Source organism: Anomaloglossus baeobatrachus, chromosome 4 (genome assembly GCF_048569485.1).
Source record: "Anomaloglossus baeobatrachus isolate aAnoBae1 chromosome 4, aAnoBae1.hap1, whole genome shotgun sequence".
NCBI lineage: Eukaryota > Metazoa > Chordata > Amphibia > Anura > Aromobatidae > Anomaloglossus > Anomaloglossus baeobatrachus.
The window spans coordinates 211,973,803-211,994,529 of record NC_134356.1 but is presented as its reverse complement, the minus strand read 5'-3'; the positions used below and the strand labels follow the sequence as shown (position 1 = coordinate 211,994,529).

Below are 20,727 nucleotides of genomic sequence, written 5' to 3'. Positions count from 1 at the left end.
TCATCTCCGCCCCTCCGCCGCTATTGGCCGCCTGCCGTGTGACGTCGCTATGACGCCGCACAACCCGCCCCCTTAGGAAGGAGGCGGGTCGCCGGCCAGAGCGACGGTCGCAGGGCAGGTGAGTGCATGTGAAGCTGGCGTAGCGATAATTTTCGCTACGCCAGCTATCACAAGATATCGTACCTGCGACGGGGGCGGGGAATATCGCGTGCGACATCGCAGCATCGGCTTGCGATGTCGCAACGTGCAAAGCCCGCCTTAGAGTGAACAGTAATGTAGGATTAAGGTAAGTACTTCTTAAAGTAAGTCTAAACTTTCAATGAACAGCAACATGATCCTTTAGAAATAGATCTTGGTGAAGCTGCTTCACGTCTCTTTCCTATTTATCACATGCGCAATGTTGTGCACACGCTGCAGCCGGCAATAAGAGATAGTCTGTAAGAGGGACATGCTGGAACTCTGATTGGCAAAGGGAGCAAATTGGTTATTGCTGCCAGAACCCCTAAAATTGATTCCATCTTGAAGAGACGTGCCGGAAAAGGGGCATTTGTCGATCAAACCACTTGGTGGGGCAACACTTATTTAATGACTGAGCGATTGCTTGAGCTGAAATCCTTTCTTGTAAACATGGCCAACCTCCAAGTAACACTGAATGAAAGTCAAATGACACAGGTGGCTGAAGTGAAGGAATTGCTTCATCACCCATTTACAGTGACTAAAAAAATTACTCCTGGCATATTCATAAATCAGTGGAAGAACTTGCCTGTTCCAAACAGGAGGTTTAGTCCCATATGACATTGCTGCTTCAATGAAACGGAGAGGGACAGTGCTAATAGAAAATAAAATTCTTCTGGCAGCTGTGTATGTGGACCCAAATCATCGTATTTTGCTGAATGATCAACAGCTTACTAAAGGAAAAGAAGCTCCGACAGATGTAGTAGTTAGGATGAGTGGTCTACAGGACTGCCAAGAGCAAGAGGACTTGGATCCTGCCAGTGCTACTGCTGCCGTATCTTCAGCTTCATCAGATGAGGAGTTTAATTTCGAAAAGTATTTGGATGGCATGAAGCAGGAAAAGCATTGCCACAGGGGAAAAAGATTCCACTCCACTAGCAAACAGACCATATTTTTCGCTTGCTCTCAAAGAAGTAGAAGAGTTCAACCGTTCATCAAAACTGACTGTGCATGAGGCAAATGAAGGGAATTTTGTTTACTTACCGTAAATTCCTTTTCTTCTAGCTCCAATTGGGAGACCCAGACAATTGGGTGTATAGCTACTGCCTCCGGAGGCCACACAAAGTATTACACTCAAAAGTGTAAACCCCTCCCCTCTGCTATACACCCTCCCGTGCATCACGGGCTCCTCAGTTTTGGTGCAAAAGCAGGAAGGAGGAAACTTATAAATTGGTCTAAGGTAAATTCAATCCGAAGGATGTTCGGAGAACTGAAACCATGACCAAGAACAATTCAATCTGAACAACATGTGTACACAAAGAATAACAGCCCGAAGGGTACAGGGGCGGGTGCTGGGTCTCCCAATTGGAGCTAGAAGAAAAGGAATTTACGGTAAGTAAACAAAATTCCCTTCTTCTTTGTCGCTCCATTGGGAGACCCAGACAATTGGGACGTCCAAAAGCAGTCCCTGGGTGGGTAAAAGAATACCTCGTAATAGAGCCGTAAAACGGCCCCTTCCTACAGGTGGGCAACCGCCGCCTGAAGGACTCGCCTACCTAAGCTGGCATCTGCCGAGCGTAGGTATGCACTAGATAGTGCTCCGTGAAAAGCGTGCAGACTCAACCAGGTAGTCGCCTGCCACACCTGCTGAGCCGTAGCCTGGTGCAGCAACGCCCAGGACGCACCCACGGCTCTGGGAGAATGGGCCTTCAGCCTTGAAGGAACCGGAAGCCCAGCAGAACGGTAGGCTTCAAGAATTGGTTCCTTGATCCACCGAGCCAAGTTGACTTGGGAGCTTGCGACCCTTTACGCTGGTCAGCGACAAGGACAAGAGCGCATCCGAGCGGCGCAGGGGCGCCGTACAAGAAATGTAGAGTCTGAGTGCTCTCACCAGACCTAACAAGTGCAAATCCTTTTCACGTTGGTGAACCGGATGAGACAAAAAGAAGGTAAGAAGATATCCTGATTGAGATGAACAGAGGATACCACCTTCGGGAGAAATTCCAGAACCGAACGCAGAACCAGCTTGTCCTTGTGAAACCCCAGGAAGGGGGACTTTACATGACAGCGCTGCTTTGTCAGACACTCTGCGGAGTGACGTGACTGCCTATAGGAAGACCACCCTCTGCGAAAGGCGTGAAAGAGAATATCCCTCATTGGCTCGAAGGGTGGATTCTGAAGAGCCGGTATCACCCTGTTCCGATCCCAGGGTTCTAGCCGACGCTTGTAAGGAGGGACTATGTGGCAAACCCCCTGCAGGAACGTGCGTACCTGAGGGAGTTTGGCTAGACGCTTTTGAAACACAAACACAGAAAGCGCCGAAACTTGTCCCTTAAGGGAACCGAGAGACAACCCCTTTTCCATTCCGGATTGAAGGAAGGACAGAAAGTGGGCAAGGCGAATGGCCAGAGAGTAAAACTCTGATCAGAGCACCAGGATAAGAAGATCTTCCACGTCCTGTGGTAGATCTTGGCGGACGTTGATTTCTTGGCCTGTCTCATAGTGGCAATGACCTCTTGAGATAACCCTGAAGACGCTAGGATCCAGTACTCAATGGCTACGCAGTCAGGTTGAGGGCCGCAGAATTCAGAATGCGTCTGCCGCCAGAGCTCCGTGAACTTGAGAACGTGCCATGAATGCCGGGACCTTGTTGTTGTGCCGGGACGCCAATAGGTCGACGTCCGGCTTCCCCCAGCGGCAACAATCTCTTGAAACACGTCCGGTCGAAGAGACCATTCCCCTGCGTCCATGCCCTGGCGACTGAGAAAGTCTGCTTCCCAGTTTTCTACGCCCGGGATGTGAACTGCGGAGATGGTGGAGGCTGTGGCCTCCACCCACAGCAGAATCCGCCGGACTTGCTGGAAGGCTTGCCGACTGCTTGTGCCGCCTTGGTGGTTGATGTATGCCACCGCCGTGGCGTTGTCCGACTGAATTCGGATCTGCCTGCCTTCCAGCCATGGCTGGAATGCTATTAGGGCTAGAACACTGCCCTTATCTCCAGAACATTGATCTGGAGGGAGGACTCTGCTGAGTCCATGTACCCTGAGCCCTGTGGTGGAGGAAGACTCCCTGACAGACTCGCGTCCGCCGTGACCACAGCCCAGGATGTGGGCAGGAAGGATTTTTCCTTCGACAAGAGTGGGAAGAAGCCACCACTGAAGGGAGGCCATGGCTGCCCAAGAAGGAGCAACGTTCTTGTCGAGGGACGTCGATTTGCTGTCCCATTTGCGGAGAAAGTCCCATTAAAGTGGGCGCAGATGAATCTGCGCAAACGGAGCTGCCTCTATTGCTGCCACCAACTTCTCTAGGAAGTGTACGAGGCACCTCAAGGGTGTGACTGGGCTCGAAGGAACGATTGCACCCCTGTCTGTAGTGAACGCTGTTTGTCTAGCGGAAGCTTCACTATCGCTGAGAGAGTATGAAACTCCATGCCGAGATATGTCAGTGATTGGGCCGGTGTCAATTTTGACTTTAGGAGAAATTGATGAACCACCCGAATCTCTGGAGAGTCTCTAGAGCAATGTTCAGTCTGTGTTGGCATGCCATCAGAGAGGGGGCCTTGACCAGCAGATTGCCTGAGAGAGTAGGACCGCTACCACCGTTGTCATGACCTTGGTGCAGGCCCGTAGGGCTGTCACCGGGCCGAAAGTTAGTGCCACGAACTGAAGGTGTTCGTTCCCTATGGCGAAGCGCAGGAAGCGCTGATATTCTGGTACAATCGGCACGTGGAAATAAGCATCCCTGATGTCGATTGATGCTAGGAAACCTCCTTGGGCCATCAAAGGTGATGGCAAGCGGAGAGATTCCATCCGGAACCGTCAGGTTCTCAGTCCGTTGAGCCGTGTGAAGTCCAGAACGGGGCGGAGTGATCCGTCCTATCTGGTACCACGAACAAGCTGGAGTAAAAAGCCGCAACTACGTTCTTGAAGGGGAACGAGGATCGCAACTCCTCCTGCCTTCGGAGTGTTCACCGACTGGAAACGTGCATCGGCTCGCTCGGGGGACGGAGATGCTGTGAAGCAACGAGTCGGAGGACGAGAACTGAGCTCTATCCTGTGACCGTAAGACAGAATATCTCCTACATCGGTCTTGGACATGTGGGGACCACTCCCCTGACCTGGACCGCCATGCAGAAAAGGTTCTCTGTGCACGGCGGAGGATGAAAATACCACCGCCTGAGACGTCAAAGACGCTAATTGCGGAGCACAGGATGACCGCAATGATCTGAGACAGAGCAGCTGAGATAGCCTGGAGTGCCCACCCCTGCAAAGGCTGGGGCAACGGACGCGCCTATGGCTTCATAGATGGATCCCATTAGGAGTTCTATCTGTCTGTCCGTGGCATTCTTGAGCGTGGACCCGCCAGCCACTGCTACTACTGATCTAGCCGCCAGTCCGAGACTGGCGGGCACCTTATGACACTGAGCCGAAACCTTAACAACGTCAGAAGGGAAGGGACAACGTGTGTTATAAGGCGTTCAGTAAAACGCTTGTCCGGGAAGGTGTGCTTCTGGACAGAATCTGTGAAGCCTTGAGAGCCACGTCCGGACAGAGTCCTGGGTTGCGACCTCCGCCCCATCCTCTAGAGGGTCCCTGAGACCCTAGAAGTCGGGGAAGATTCCAAGCAAGGCTGCTTAGCCGGGCTGGGACTGCGGTTCGTGCTGGAGTTTACCACGTAATCACTAGAGGCCAACCCAGGAACACGCTTCGTCGCAGACCGAGGGAGGCCTGGGGTGATCCCGCAGCCTGTGTAAGGGGCCGGTCTGGACTGCAAACTCCTAGTCTCTTAGCCGACCATTTGTCCATAGCCTGAGACATGGATAGTGAAAATGACCCAGAGAGTTTCTCAGCAAAGCTGTAACTCTGTCCCTGCCGCCTGGACAGGGAACGCCGGCGAAGCTCAACCAGTGAAACTGCATTCAAACATTATATAGCCATATATACAGTGTATCACATATACAGTTCATCACTCTAGGGGGCCCAGCATCGAGAAGAAGCCCCCTGGTGTACCGACCCTGAAGCAGTTTGTGCTGCTGAAAACATGGCTGTCGGCGTGTACAGTGGAGGGGGGAGCCGTGGGCGTAACCCCAAAAGTGCGGGAATCTGGTGCCCTGAGCAAAACGTGAGGAAGGCGGAGGACAGCCAAGTGTGCTCCAGCCGTCACTGCTAGCCTCCGACTGACCGTCCCGCCCTTCCCCCTGACTGGCAGGGCCAGGGACGGGAGTTTAAGGCGCTAGGCCGCAAAAGCCGGGAACTAAAGTTACCGACCGCGGCCGGCAAGCAGGCGCGGTCGGCGCGGTAGTCGCCAAGTCTGAGGCGAAGCTGCTCTCTGCACCATCCCCAAGGGGACACTGAGTCCTTGAGGGGACCAGGGGCTGCGGAGGGAGTACGGTCCCAGTGCCTGGAGACCGATTAGGATCCCACTTCACCCAGAGCCCTAAAGGGATGGGGAAGGAAACAGCATGTGGCTCCTGCCTATGTACCCGCAATGGGTACCTCAACCTTAACAACACCGCCGACAAGAGTGGGGTGAGAAGGGAGCATGCTGGGGGCCCTGATATGGGCCCTCTTTTCTTCCATCCGACCTAGTCAGCAGCTGCTGCTGACTAAGATGTGGAGCTATGCGTGGATGTCAGCCTCCTTCGCACAAAGCATAAAAACTGAGGAGCCCGTGATGCATGGGAGGGTGTATAGCAGAGGGGAGGGGTTTACACTTTTGAGTGTAATACTTTGTGTGGCCTCCGGAGGCAGTAGCTATACACCCAATTGTCTGGGTCTCCCAATGGAGCGACAAAGAAATGGTATTGCCTGAAATTGTTAGAGCCGTTGCCCATGTGGTTACCACTTTGCCACCAAACCAAGTTAGTGTAAAGAGGTTGTTCTCTTGCCTTAAAGTAATTAGGTCAAATCTGAGATCATTTATGGAGGAGGACCTGATTTGAGGTCATCTATGAAGGAGGATCTGATGGAGGCGATACTATTTCTCAGAACAAATTCATAGACTGCAGAAATGTTATTCCGTACATTTTTGTTGTAAACATTTTTTCCCCATTTACTGCATAGTTTATTACATACAGTGGAACCTTGGATTATTAGCATAATTCGTTCCGGGCGTGTGCTCTTAAACCAAGTTACTCTTATATCAAAACGAATTTTCCCATAGGAAATAATCGAAACACAAACAATTCACTCCACAACCCAAAAATATTTACTGTATTGATACAAACTGTACAGTAATACAAAATAATGTAATGTATTCATCTAAAATTACAGTACACTAATACAAAATACTGTACAGTAAAAACCAAAACATTAAACTGCACATTAGCTGACAATAAAATTGTTGCTGAGTGGGAGATACACTATAGAGAGAAAAAATGATGTATAAATATGACAACCTTTATTCTAGTAAAATACACAAAAAACACCCCAAATGTGGGGTAGGAATACTGCCCAGGCCATTAGATTACAGTATAAGCAATGTGCTGTACTGATTAGCAGAAAGAAAGTACAATACAGTATCCACAAATGCAAATGATAGACATGCTATATAGTATATACTGTACAATGGTATATAATATACAGTGCATATGGACAGAAAGTTACCTGCAGAGTGGGTCAGAGTGCGGTGAAAGGACTAAACTGGAAGTGTGCACAGTGAGGATTTGCTCTTATTGGAAAGCATTGCTTTTAAACCAAGTTACAAAATTTTAAAAAGCTTTGCTCGTCTTACAAAACGCTTTCAAACCAAGTTACTCTTAATCCAAGGTTCCACTGTACTTACAATTTAGTAAAATGTTTGTGTTCTAAACTTTCATTTCAATAAATATATTTTATGTTCTATCTAAACAGCTTGATTGCATCTATATTAATGGGCACCCTCAAAGCAAGGTGTAGTAACGCAAGGTCCCCAACATCCACCAGCTCTGCGTTATCATCATGGAGGAAAGGAAGAGGATTCCAGTGGTTCCTGTGAAGCTCAATTGAACTCCATGATCAAGAGAGCATGGAGATGCCCAAGAGAGTTAAGGCACTGATTAAAAATGGTGCAGCCAAAAGTGAACAAGTCCTGCACTGCCTGCCCTCAGATTACCTTCAGGTTCAGTGGCTCACGTGCTGATGATTACCATGTAGCGCTGGTTTCAGGCGCAGCGTGCTGGTCGGTAGAAAGCAGCTAGGAGATCCAACAACAGGGAGATGAAAAATCGACCGCATACAGCTGCTATGCCAAACAAATTCTTTTATTTAGACGATTTTCTCCATAGGTGCAGATAAAAATGCGGGAGGTGGCTTGGATGCGAGTCCCTCCAAAGGACGACGGCCGTTTCGTCTGTAAGTCAGACTTCTACGGGTCCACGTAGAAGTCTGACTTACAGACGAAACGGCCGTCGTCCTTTGGAGGGACTCGCATCCAAGCCACCTCCCGCATTTTTATCTGCACCTATGGAGAAAATCGTCTAAATAAAAGAATTTGTTTGGCATAGCAGCTGTATGCGGTCGATTTTTCATCTCCCTGTTGACTGATTAAAAATGGCCCCACAAAATATTGAAATTTTGGGCACAATTTGGCCATTTTCACTAAGGGGTGTACTCCCTTTTGTTGCCCGCTGTTTCGACATTAAAGGCCGCTTTACGCACTGCGATATCGTGACCGATATCGCTAGTGTAGGTACCCGCCCCCATCGGTTGTGCGACACTGGCAAATCGCTGCCCGTGGCACACAACATCGCCCAGACATGTCACACATACTTACCTGCCTAGCAACGTCGCTGTGACCGGCGAACCGCCTCCTTTCTAAGGGGGCGGTTCGTTCAGCGTCACAGCGACGTCACAGCAGTGTCACTGAACCGCCGCCCAATAGAAGAGGAGGGGCGGAGATGAGCGGGATGTAACATCCCGCCCACCTCCTTTCTTCCGCATTGCGGGCGGGAGGCAGGTAAGGAGAGCTTCCTCGTTCCTGCGGTATCACAGGTATCGATGTGTGCTGCTGTAGGAGCGACGAACTACATCGTTACTGCAGCAGCAACGATATTCGAGAATGGACCCCCATGTCACCGATGAGCGATTTTGCACGTTTTTGCGACGATGAAAAATCGCTCATAGGTGTCACACGCAACGGCATCGCTAATGCGGCCGGATGTGCATCACCAATTCCGTGACCCCAACGAGATCGCTTGAGCGATGTCACAGCGTGTGAAGCGGCCTTAAGTAGGACTAACCAGCAGGATTTTGCTATATGAGGTAAAGGCAGTGCCATACAGGCAGTAAGATGCTGAATCCAAGCATACCTGTTATAGAAAGATCCAATGCTTGGTTGATTACATATCTTTAAATCAAAGTTGCAGAAAAGAACTGCACTTTGATTGATGTGTGCAACACGGGCGGATCTTTGTAGGTCCAGTCCTTGCGTTTACACCTCCTCCTCCGGCGTCTTCTGGTTTGCCCCCTTTTCTTTATTTGAATACTGCGCCGCGCCGCCACCGTACAAAGGTCTTCATTAAAATAGCGCCTGGAGTCGACACATGCGCGTACTGCGATCACCGGTGCCATTTTATTGAACAAGCTGCGGTGACGACTGAAGCATCAGCGCATACAGTACATATCTGTGCACACACCAATGCTTCTCATGGTCTTCAACGCAGTGTGTTCAATAAAATGGCGCCTGAGATCGAAGTACATGTATGCGCAGACTCCGCGATATTTTACTGAAGACCTGAGTACTATGGCAATACACAAAAGCCGCTAATACCAGCAATGGCGGTGCGATATTCAAATAAACAAAAAAGAGGCGAGCCAGGAGAACGCCGGAGGAGGAGGAATAAAACACGAGGACCCGACCCACAGATACCCACTCATATTGTACTAGTCAAGGTGCAATGCTTTTCTGCAGCTTCGATTAAAGATATATAATCAACTAAAGGGTGCTTTACACGCTGCAACATCGTTAGCGATCTTGTTAGCGATGCGACACGCCAGATCGCAGATAAGATTTGCCGAGATCGCACTTAGGTCATTTTTGTAACGTCGGTCACATGTGAGATCTCGGCAAATCGTATGTGTGATTTGGTGGGTCACATCACTAATGAGATCGCTAGTGATGTCGCAGCGTGTAAAGCACCCTTAAGCCTCGGATCTTTCTATAACAGGTATGCCTGCAATCATATAGCAAAATCCTGTTGGTTGGTCCTCTTCCATGGCTGTGTGTTGAGTTAGGTTATATGCGCACGCTGCATCTTTGTGTGACCACAAAGATGCACGTTTCTGGCCCCCAAAAAATGCACTCGCGACAAACACTACATGTGAAGCTGACAGTGAGCGCCATAGAACATGACTGTCTACTGTGAGCTCCACACAGCAAATGAAGTGAGCCGCGCGATCAGCGTTGACATCACTTGGGCGATTTGGAGTCAGAGGTGGAGGAGTCCAGCTGTGGCAGCGGCTAACCTGAGTGACGTCACCGCCGCTGATCGCGCAGCTTACTTCAGTTTCTGCATGGAGCTCACAGTGGGCAGTCATGTTCTATGGCGCTCGCTGTGAGCTTCAGATATAGCAGTGGTGGAAGCGTCGTGGGACCTATTGTGGATTACGTTAGACCTGCAGGGGTCTTTTTGGGGTTAATAAAGGGGTCAAAGAGGGAGCTTTTTTGTCTTTTTTTTGTAAATAAAGGATTTTTTAGGTGTTTGTGTTTATTTACTTTCTCTTATTGATTAGTGATGGGGTGTCTCATAGATGCTGTCATTACTAAACCAGGACTTAGTGGCTGCTGTGGGCTGTTATCAACTCCTTATTACCCCAATTGCCACCGCACCAGAGCAATCAGGAAGAGACAGGTAAAGTGCCAAGACTGTAACATCTAATGGATGCGGCAATTCCAGGCGGCTGCTGGCAGATATTTTTAGGCTGGGGTGCCCAATAACCTTGGGTATCCCCAGCCTTAGAATACCAGCCCCGAACTGTCAAGCTTTATCTGTGTTGGTATCATAATATGGGGGGGATCCCATGCCAATTTTTTAATTTATTTTACTGTATGATATAAAACTGCCCACCGGCGTCTGTGATTGGAAGCCTCAGGCATGCTGTCACTAAGCGTGGGCGCTCGTCTGACTGCACAGATGCTGGTGGGCGTGGGAAGCAGTGAATATATATGAGCCTAATCAGCGGCCCGGGAAGAAGAATGAGAGACCACGGGAGCAGTGTGACAGCCGCCCCGGTAAGTATGAAGAGCTTGCTCCTACTACTTTGCGCCGGATTCTTGCCACCATAGACTTTATATGGGGATTGGCATCTGGCCAGATTCCAGGGATCAATCCACCGCTGACCCCGAGTCAGCGGGGGATTGATCTGCCAGTCCTCCGAAACGCAGGGACAAAGTGCAAAAAAAATTGACATGCAGGATTCTTTGTGGTCACCACAAAGATGCAGCCAAAAAAAATTGCAACATGCGGGCAGCAAAAATGAAATCTCATAGACTTTGCTTGGGAAGGAAATGCATACAGTTTTGGTATCAAAACGGCATCCGAAAAAGGCACAGAAAAAATGCGGCAAAAAATGCGGCAAAAATACACAGCATGTGCACATAGCCTTAGAGGCCACACCAAAGTTACACAAGCTGTACACTAACTACTTTACATTGTAACTATGTATCCTGTGTCAGATTTTCAGTGTTGTCCCATGAAACAATATTAAATATTTACAAACATTTGAGGGGTGTACTCACTGTGTGACCGGCTGTGCTGGCCGTGTGGAGCAGGGCAGAGGGGGGTGATACGCTCAGTCAGTGGTGTGATCTTCAAATAATGCTGCCCGCATTTGGCGAGTGCAGAGTGAGCTCTCGGCTCAATCATAATCCAGGAGCTCCATCTGCGCACGCGCCGATTCCTGGCGGCATTATTTGAAGATCACACCGCCGACAGAGCATGTCACCCGGCACACCACCTTGCTCCACACAGCGCCCACCTTAGGCAGCACAGCCCAACACCGCCGACAGAGCATCTCACCCGCTGCAGCCAGCACAGCCCAACACCGCAGTCAGAGCATCTCACCCGCTGCAGCCAGCACAGCCCAACACCGCCGACAGAGCATCTCACCCGCCACAGCCAGTACAGCCCAACACCACAGTCAGAGCATCCCTTAGCCGCTGCAGCCAGCACAGCCCAACACCGCAGTCAGAGCATCTCACCCGCTGCAGCCAGCACAGCCCAACACCGCAGTCAGAGCATCTCACCCGCTGCAGCCAGCACAGCCCAACACCGCCGTCAGAGCATCTCACCCGCCACATCCAGCACAGCCAAACACCGCAGTCAGAGCATCTCACCCGCTGCAGCCAGCACAGCCCAACACCGCCGTCAGAGCATCTCACCCGCCTCAGCCAGCACAGCCCAACACCGCCCTGCTCCACACAGCGCTCACCACAGCCAGGACAGCGCCCATTCTCCACCTCCAGGTAAGCTACATTCAGAGCACCCCTCATTTTCCTCCCAAAATGTTTTGGGGAAAAGTGCGTCTTATAATCTGAAAAATACGGTAAATGAGGGCCTTAAAGGGTTGCAGTACCCATTACAGGTGTACTGTTTAGCTGTATAACCGATTACTTCCAGCCGTCGCTGTGAACAGACAATTGGTAGGAGTGCTGACTGTCTAAACCCCACCAACAACATAATGATGACCTATCCTAAAGCTGGTTCATCATTTTCACCATGGTAGAACAACTCTAAGGGTATGTGCCCACAATCAGGACTCGCTGTGTTCAGAACGCAGTGAGTCCTCACCGGGGGGACTGCGCATCTCCTCCGCAGGAGAACGCAGCTGTCAGTACCCACAATCAGGGTTCAGTGCGCTGCGGTCTCTCGCTTGTGTTTCCCCTACGGAGGACGCAAGCAATTCCGCAGCAAACAATTGACATGCTGCGGTCTGGAAAGACGTGCCGCAGGTCAGTGTTTGCTGTGGAAAAAAGAAGCATAGTGGGCATGGGATTTCTAGAAATCCCATCCACTGTGCTTGTACTGTACACCACAGCGGTTTGGAACAGCCAAACCGCTGCAAATACTGATCATGGGCACGCACCCTAAGTTCACTGTAACACAGTACTATTTAATAACTATGCTCCTTTAACTACTGTTCGAATCCATACATACCATATCATCACCATCAGGGATCACAATAGTTGTATCTTCCCTGTCAGTCCTATTTTCAGGACTAATGTCGACTGGGACTTCTAGAATGGATTCCGCATTCTCTACCACATATTGACTGCAAGTTCCTCCAGAGAATTGAGGTTTTCTGCGATGGTGCATACTCATCAACACCTGGAAATCATAAAGTAGCACAAAGAACAATGTGAAAAAAGCTACACAGTGGGAGAAGCAGTCTTCACAAAAGAGTTCAGATCACAATGCAAATCATTCCCAAGCCGTAAACATAATAATTATATATTGTGAATATGCTGTAAAATTAAGTGTACATAACATCTGGCTACAAATCAAGAATACAATGCATTATAAAACATGACACAAACACGTTAAGAAGAGAACAAGTAGTTTTATCCACAGGCTAAATCCTACAGACCTTATGAGACAGTTATGACAGAGCCATGTTGACTCTTGACATATATTTTAGTCATCAGTACAAAGCAGCCTGAAAAATTACACTATAAAGTATTAGGTTGTGTGCCCACGATCAGTGTTTGCAGTATTTTGGATGTAGCAGGCTTCAGCTGTGTCCAAAACGCTGCGTTGTACAGTACAAGCACAGTAGATGGGATTTATAGAAATCTCCTGCCCACTGTGCGGCCCTCAGCGGAAACTGACCTGCGATGCAGCTTCCCGAGCCGCAAGCATGTCTATTATTTGCTGCAGAGTCGCAAGCATCCTCCGTAGGGAGAACACAAGCGAGAGCCCGTAGCGCACCGAACCCTAATTGTGGGTACGGGTCGCTGAGCTCTCCTGCGGAGGAGACTTTCAGCCCCACAGGTCAGGAACCACCGCGCACAGGACGCAGCGAGTCCTGAGCGTGGGCACATACCCTTAATGGAAGACATTAAACTGAACATTTAGTAGGCCAGTGACACCTGTTTTGTGATGGAAAAAAAGTAGGCCAAATTGTGAGACATTTTCCATCAGAAAACTGGAGCATTTTACATTGCTCGCACCATTTTTTTTTTAAAAGAGGTAGTCCAGTCAAAATCCATAGGGGTAGGTGCACACGATTAGTCTCCGCAGTGTGTTTTCACTTCTTCCAAAACGCTGCATTGTACAGTACAAGCACAGTGGATGGGATTTATAGAAAGCTCATGCTCATTGTGCTTCTTTTCTCCTCAGCATAGCATAACATGCGGCATGGCTTCCCGAGTCGCAGCATGTCAATTTATGCTGCGGAGTAGCGAACATTCTCTGTGGTGAGAACACTATGAAAGTCAGCAGTGCCCAGAACCCTGATCGTACATCAGAATGGCTGGGAAAAGCAAAGAACCATGTTATTGCTAATGATGAGCGAGCACTACCATGCTCAGGACTCATAACGAGCAGTTTGATGATTGGATGGACGCAACTTGAGCACCCGAGCATAACGGAAATCAATGGGGAGCACAAGCATTTTTCAAAAAAATCTTCAGGAAAAATGCTCAAGTTCCCCATTGACTTCCATGATACTCAGGTGCTCGAGACACGCCCATTCGAGCATCCAACTACTCATTATGAGTCCTGAGCACCCGAGCACAGTAGTGTTCGAGCATCATTAAACTCCTTTCAGACGTCAGTGTTTCAGGTGCGTGTGACATTAGTTTTTAACGCGGATGCCACACGTACCCATGTCAATCTATGGTGTTACTCACACGGCAGTGTTTTTACGACCGTGAGGCCCCGTACACACACACGGAGATATGTCCATTTTTTCTCCGGCAGCACTGATGCCACACTGATCGCACACTGATGTGATCCATGTGACTTCAGTGTGACACGGACCAGAGAAAACATGTCTTTGCAATAAAAATAATTTCTATACTCACCTGTATCCAGCGAAGCTGTCTTCTAGCTGCTGTCACTTGCTTCCGGCCCTCGCTCATTATAATCATTGAATACAGTATGCACTGCACCAAGGACCTGGAAGCAGCAGCATTCGCTGGAGACATCAGTTGCGGGAACAGGTGAGTATCCAGCAGTGTGTGTGTGCAGTGACGTAAGGAGGTCATTGGATTATTCAAAGAACTCGGATAACCTCCTGACGCGGGTGTAGCATCAGTGACTTCACAGGTTCATCAACATTCACTGGGAACTCTGATTAACTCGTGCCGTCACTGCCGCGGTCGCAAACACACTGCTGAGGGCGCCCCTGCGCTGACCTGAGCTGACCTTATGAGGTGTAGGTTAGTGCAGGGAAGCACGCACAGCAGTGATGACCTCCTGATGAGGCTGCACACACAATGCTGAGGGAGCCCCTGTGGTGACTTGGGCTCACCTTATGAGGTCTAGGTTAGTGTAGGGAAGCACGCACAGCAGTGATGTTCTCCTGATGAGGCTGCACACACAATGCTGAGGGAGCCCCTGTGGTGACTTGGGCTCACCTTATGAGGTCTAGGTTAGTGTAGGGAAGCACGCACAGCAGTGATGACCTCCTGATGAGGCTGCACACACAATGCTGAGGTCGCCCCTGTGGTGACCTAAGCTGACCTTATGAGGTCTAGGTTAGTGTAGGGAAGCACGCACAGCAGTGATGACCTCCTGATGAGGCTGCACACACAATGCTGAGGGCGCCCCTGTGGTGACTTGGGCTCACCTTATGAGGTCTAGGTTAGTGTAGGGAAGCACGCACAGCAGTGATGACCTCCTGATGAGGCTGCACACACAATGCTGAGGGAGCCCCTGTGGTGACTTGGGCTCACCTTATGAGGTCTAGGTTAGTGTAGGGAAGCAATGTGTGTGCCTACAGAGGCTGCTCTCACAATCAATGCTGAACGTTCGGTTCTCCATTGAATGTGCCAGCAGTATGGGATCGACGTGGGACCCCCTAATTGGATTACGGCGGACCAGGATTAGGGCTTTGACAGGGAAATAATTTGGAAAAGAGGGTGTCTCGTCTTTATTTATTGAATAATTTTCTCTTTTTATGTATTTTCAGGTTCGCTTTTGGGGAACGTTGTTGGACCTCAGCATGGATTACAGTGGACCTTTTGTATTTTTTTATTATTAAAAAACAAATAAATTAATTAACGAGGGCTGGACTTGGTTTTTTTTTTGCTCAAATAAACTTTTTATTCTCCTTTCAACTACTGGGTTATTAATGGCGGTATCTGCTAGACGCCACCCATTACTAATACCCTGGCTTGATGCCAGTTGGAGCATCTAATGGATTCGCCACTTCTGAGGCGGCTGTGAGCTGCTATTGTTTGGCTGGAAAGGACCAAATAACAATGGCCTTTCCCACTCTAATAATGTCTGCTGTACCTTGGCTAGTTTTAGTAAAATAGAGGGGACTCCATGTCATTTTTTTTTAATCTAAAAACATTAAAAATAAGTGTGGGATCCCCCTCTATTTTTAATTTTTTAATAACCAGCCAAGGTACAGCTGAGGGTTGTAGCCTGCAGCTGCTACGGTTCCTGTGCTGGAAATGAAAATTGGGGGGACCCCACTTCAATTATTTTTTTGTTATTAAAAAAAAAAAAATGCTACAAAACATCTGGCCAAGCTAGCTATCTCTATATCTATTGAGCTATTCTATCCGTACTTTCTGTCTATTTGATATGTTCTTTCTTTATAGCTCTCTATCTATCTTATCTATTCTATGTACCTATCTATCTTATCTGTTCTATCTATCTGTTCTATATCTATCAATAATTTTTCAGGCTTTGCCCATCTTTTACACGTTAAAAAAACATTTATTTCAGTATCCTGCACTTTTTTACCGTTACCAGTCACACAGATGTCACACGTATGCAAACACAGACGTCACGCGTATGACACAGATGTCACATGGATGCCCATACCAGTACGTGTGGCTTGCACCTGTTTAAACACACACTATTACTGACTGGGTTAGTGATGTCGAGTATCTGATAGACACAGTGACATCAATATTCCCAGGGCTTGATGTCAGGTGACATTACACAGCTGGTAACAACCCCATATATTACCCAGTTTGCCACCGTACCAGGGCAACGGGATGAGCTGGGGCGAAGCACCAGGATTGGCGCATCTAATGGATGCATCGCTTCTGGGGTGGCTGAGGTCTGCTATTTTTAGGCTGAGGAGTGTCCAATAACCGTGCACCTCCCTAGTCTGAGAATATCAGACCACAGCTGTCCGCTTTACCTTGGCTGATCGAATTTGGGGGGGACCCCACGTTTTTTGTTTTAAATTATTTATTTAATTTAAAATAACAGCGTTGGGTGCCCTGTTTTGGATTACGAGCCAAGGTGAAGCTGCCAGCTGTGGTCTGCAGGCTGCAGCCGTCTGCTTTGCCCTTGCTGGCAACAAAAAATAGAGGGGCCCCCACATCAATTTTTTAATTACTTATTTTCTGGCTAAGTACAAGGCTAAACACCCTTTAGTGCCACATGAAAAGCACTAAAGGGTGCAAGATTACAAAATGCAGGTGAGTGGGACATTATATAGGTCTTTCTCATCTATGACGAATGCCGACATCATGAGGTTAGCTAAGTCCATTACCTGCAGTGATGACCTCCGCTGAACTCGTGACATCAGCGCTCGTTACTGAGTTCTATGATCCGCCGCATTATAACGTCAAGTATCGTGGCTGTGTCTAGCGGTGACGTCACTCAGGTGATGTGTGGTCACAGCTGGAGTCCTCCACCAATGACCAGAAATCACCTGAGTGACGTCTCCGCTGACCGCGCGGCTCACTTCACTTGCTGCCTGAATGTCATAGCAGGTGGTCATGTTCTATGGCTTTCACTGTGAGATTCAGGTATAGCATAGCAGTGCAGGAAGTTTTGTGTGACCTCGTGTGGATTATGTTGGACCTGGTGGGGTGTTTTGGGGGGTTAATAAAGTGGTGAAAAGGGGTGTTTTTTGTCTTTTATTTCAAATACAGGATATTTTAGGTGCTTGTGTTTATTTACTTTCACTTACAGATTAGTGAGAGGGGGTGTCTCATAGACGCCTGCCATCACTAACCTAGGACTTAGTCGCAGCTATGAGCTGCCATTAACTCCTTACTACCCCGATTGCCACTGCACCAGGACAGTCGGGAGAAGCTGGGTAGTGTCCCAAGACTGTCGCATCTAATGAATGCGGCAATTCTGGGCGGCTACCAGCTGATATTTTTAGGCTGGGGGCTCCCAATAACGTGGGTCTCCCCAGCCTGAGAACACCAGCCCCCAGCTATGAGGCTTTATCTTGGCTGGTTATCAAAATTTGGGGGGACCGCACGCTGATTTTTTAATTTATTTATTTCCCTGTATGAGAAAGACCACCCCACCGGCGGCTGTGATTGGTTGCAGTCAGACAGCTTTCACTCAGCATGGGGGCGCGTCTGACTGCAACCAATCACAGACGCCGGTGAGAGAGGGAAGAAGTGAATATGTATGAGCCTAATGAGCAGCTGGCTTGGGAAGAAGAAAGAGCTGCCGTGGGAGCAGCGTGAACCTTCCCGGTAATCGGTGAGTATGTAGCACTTGCTCCTACCTCTTTGTGCCGGATTCTTTTCTCCATAGACTGTATATGGGGACCAGCATCTGGCCAGATACAGTCACAAGGATGACACACGGAACGTATACGGTACGGAACGGATGCACTTGTCCGTGGAAAAACAGAACTTTTTTTGCGGACCGCAAACACAGAACGGTCGTGTGAGTGTAGCCTAATGCCAAAATCTTGTAAAGACTAGTTTCTTGTTAATGTTCTGATCCTAGCAGTCGAGGTGGGTGTACTTAGTTTTTCCTCATTAATGTACATGCCATGAACACATCCATAGCTTACTTTTCAGTGCCACCTCTATGAGGGGTCCTGTGGCCACTGATGGCCCACCTGGTGGCTCTGGCTGTAGTTAGCAATGTATTTACATCACGTGGGCTGATGCGCGTCTCCCCCTCCGCCGTGCACTTGGTACAGGCTGACTGACCACAGCGATACAAGGGGGTTTCCATTAACGCTTGAAGTGTGCAGGCAGCAGGAAGCAGGCAGCCTGGGAATGTACTACACCAGAAGTCCCAGCACGCCCTGTGTGCACAGCGGAGCGATAGGGACGGAATTCCCGCCATGACACTCACCTCTGGAGCTAACGCTACTGCTGCCGCCGGCCTTCAGGTGGACATAAAGAGAAGCACGTGACTTTCCCAGCCGCCCCTCCTGTCACCGACAAGGCGCCCAGCACTGCACTTCCCAGGGCACGCGCCTCAGGCTTCCTGCTCCCGCGAAACAACGGCGGCTGCGGGGACGCGCACAGGGGCGGGCGAAACCAAGTGCTCTGAGGAAAGGGGGCGCCACTACCGTGTTCTTACAGACATGATCCGCAGCTCGCAGAAGGACGGTTGTCAAGGTCACAGAACATCACCAGCCTGGGAAGACGACACTTCAGATACAGGACTGGGCACTGCCAGCAGGATAGTGTGCGATACACGAGCGGCATGTGGTGGCACGGGTTCTAGGAAGCCAGCAAAGCATTTCATACCATGCGCTTCTATAACATTGCACTGTAATTACACAATAATGACAGGTGTCCATCCACCATGGCCACTGGGCCAAGGGTTCCCCAGCAGAAGTCCGTGCCGTCGGTACGTGTTTGCCAGTTTTTTCACGTACCAGCGGCACGGAGACACGTGGACCTATGTTTTCATTGTTTGGACACACGTACGTATTTTGGAACGGAACGTGTGTCCGTTCCGGACTTACGTGCGTCTGATTTTCTCACGCTGACATGTCCACGTATTCTCCGGCAGCACGGGTGTCACACGGCCCGCACCCGTACCACACGGATGTAGTGTGGATGCGGTTCCGTGTGACAGGCGCCGGAGAACACGTGTCATGAATTTAAAAATTAAAAAAACACATACCTCCACCAGCCCCGCAGATTCTACCGCTGCAAAATGTTCCTGCCGGCCGCCGCTTGTTATGAGCGTGTAAAGGAGGTGAGCGTGCTGTCACGGGCGCTAATCTCCGCCCCTCCGCTCAGCCGGAAGCAGCGTCAGAGGGGAGTGGGCGGGGTTGGAGCCGAAGATCAGTACCCTGGACAGCAGCAGGGATCATGTGAGTATGCAAATTAGCGGTTCTCCGTGTGCTATCACGGATAGCACACGGAGAACACACGTGGACCGCACGTACCCATGACACGTATTTACCACACGCAACACACAGGGAAAACACGTGTCTCGCGGCATGTGCGTGTTTTTAACGGATGTGTGTTGGAGGCCTAAGGCGGGTTCTGGAGCCCCGCAGCCGGTCCGGGCATCGCAGTCTACCCAGACCGCGAATTCCAGACATGGGAAATAATGGCTAGTCTAAAAACATAACCTTTCCAAAACAGTGAAAAAGTAACAAAAAGCAATTAACGTGTAACCGTACACATCTAGTAGAAGGGCAGCGAGGAGTATTGCACCTCTGTGCCGGAGAATAACACCAGACTATTGTATGGGGGAGTATTATAGGGCAAGCATCAGAAAACTATGTAACCAATGATCCTTTGAAATGTTCACAGAATAATGGATCATCTGCCAAATACATAAAGTAGAACGTTCTCCCCCCTCTGGTGAGCAGACAAGGGTCCAGATATCCTAGTATGGGCTCTTTTCCACTTTCGAGAGACTCGCGTGTATCTCGCATTTTATTACCCGGCACAGCCTGCCTCTTTCCCGACAGGAGCGGATCAGCTGCATGTATTTCTATGCAGCTGAGACTCTCCCGTTGGGAAAGAGGCAGGACGTCCCTGGTAATGCAATGCGAGATATGCGCATTTCCAAAATGGGGTCACTTGTGGGGTCACATTAGGGGCTCTCCAAACACAACATGGCGTCCACTAAGGATTCCAACCAAATTTGTTTGAACAGTCAAATGGCGTTCCTTCCCTTCCGAGCCCTGCCGTGCACCCAGACAATAGTTTTTCATCACATATTGGATATCAGCGTACTCAGGAGAAATTGCACAACAAATTTTGGGGTCCATTTTCTCCTGTTACCCTTGTGAAAATGAAAAAATTGAGCTCAAAGAACATTTTTGTAGAAAAAATTTTGGGTTTTTTTTTTAAACGGAAAAACTGAAGTACCTGGGGTTTCATGGTGCTCACCACACATCTCAAGAAATAGTTTGAGGGGCCTAGTTTCCAAAATGGGGTCACTTGTGGGTGGTTTCTACTGTTTAGGCACATCAGGGGCTCTCCAAATACGACATGGCGTCCTCTAATGATTTCAGCTAATTTTGCTTTCAAAAAGTCAAATGGCGCTCCTTCCCTTCCAAGCCTTGCTGTGCGCCCAAATAGTAGAATTTTACCACATATGAGGTATCTGTGTACTCGAGAAATTGTACAATAAATTTTATGGTGCATTTCTTCCTGATACCCTTTTGAAAATGCAAAATTTTATGGCTAAAGTAACTTTTTTTTTTTTTTTAC

General features: G+C 49.1%; 1 protein-coding gene across 1 annotated transcript in view; it reads right to left on the bottom strand.

Annotated features, from left to right (window-relative positions):
* UIMC1 (ubiquitin interaction motif containing 1) overlaps positions 1 to 18,562 on the bottom strand; it is a 165,907-nt gene extending 147,345 nt beyond the window's left edge. Inside the window, 2 exon segments of the mRNA XM_075344648.1 lie at positions 12,308 to 12,478; positions 18,395 to 18,562. Coding sequence (XP_075200763.1) covers positions 12,308 to 12,472 — 165 coding nt within the window. The 5' untranslated portion in view covers positions 12,473 to 12,478; positions 18,395 to 18,562.
* Positions 18,563 to 20,727: the final 2,165 nt, after the last annotated feature.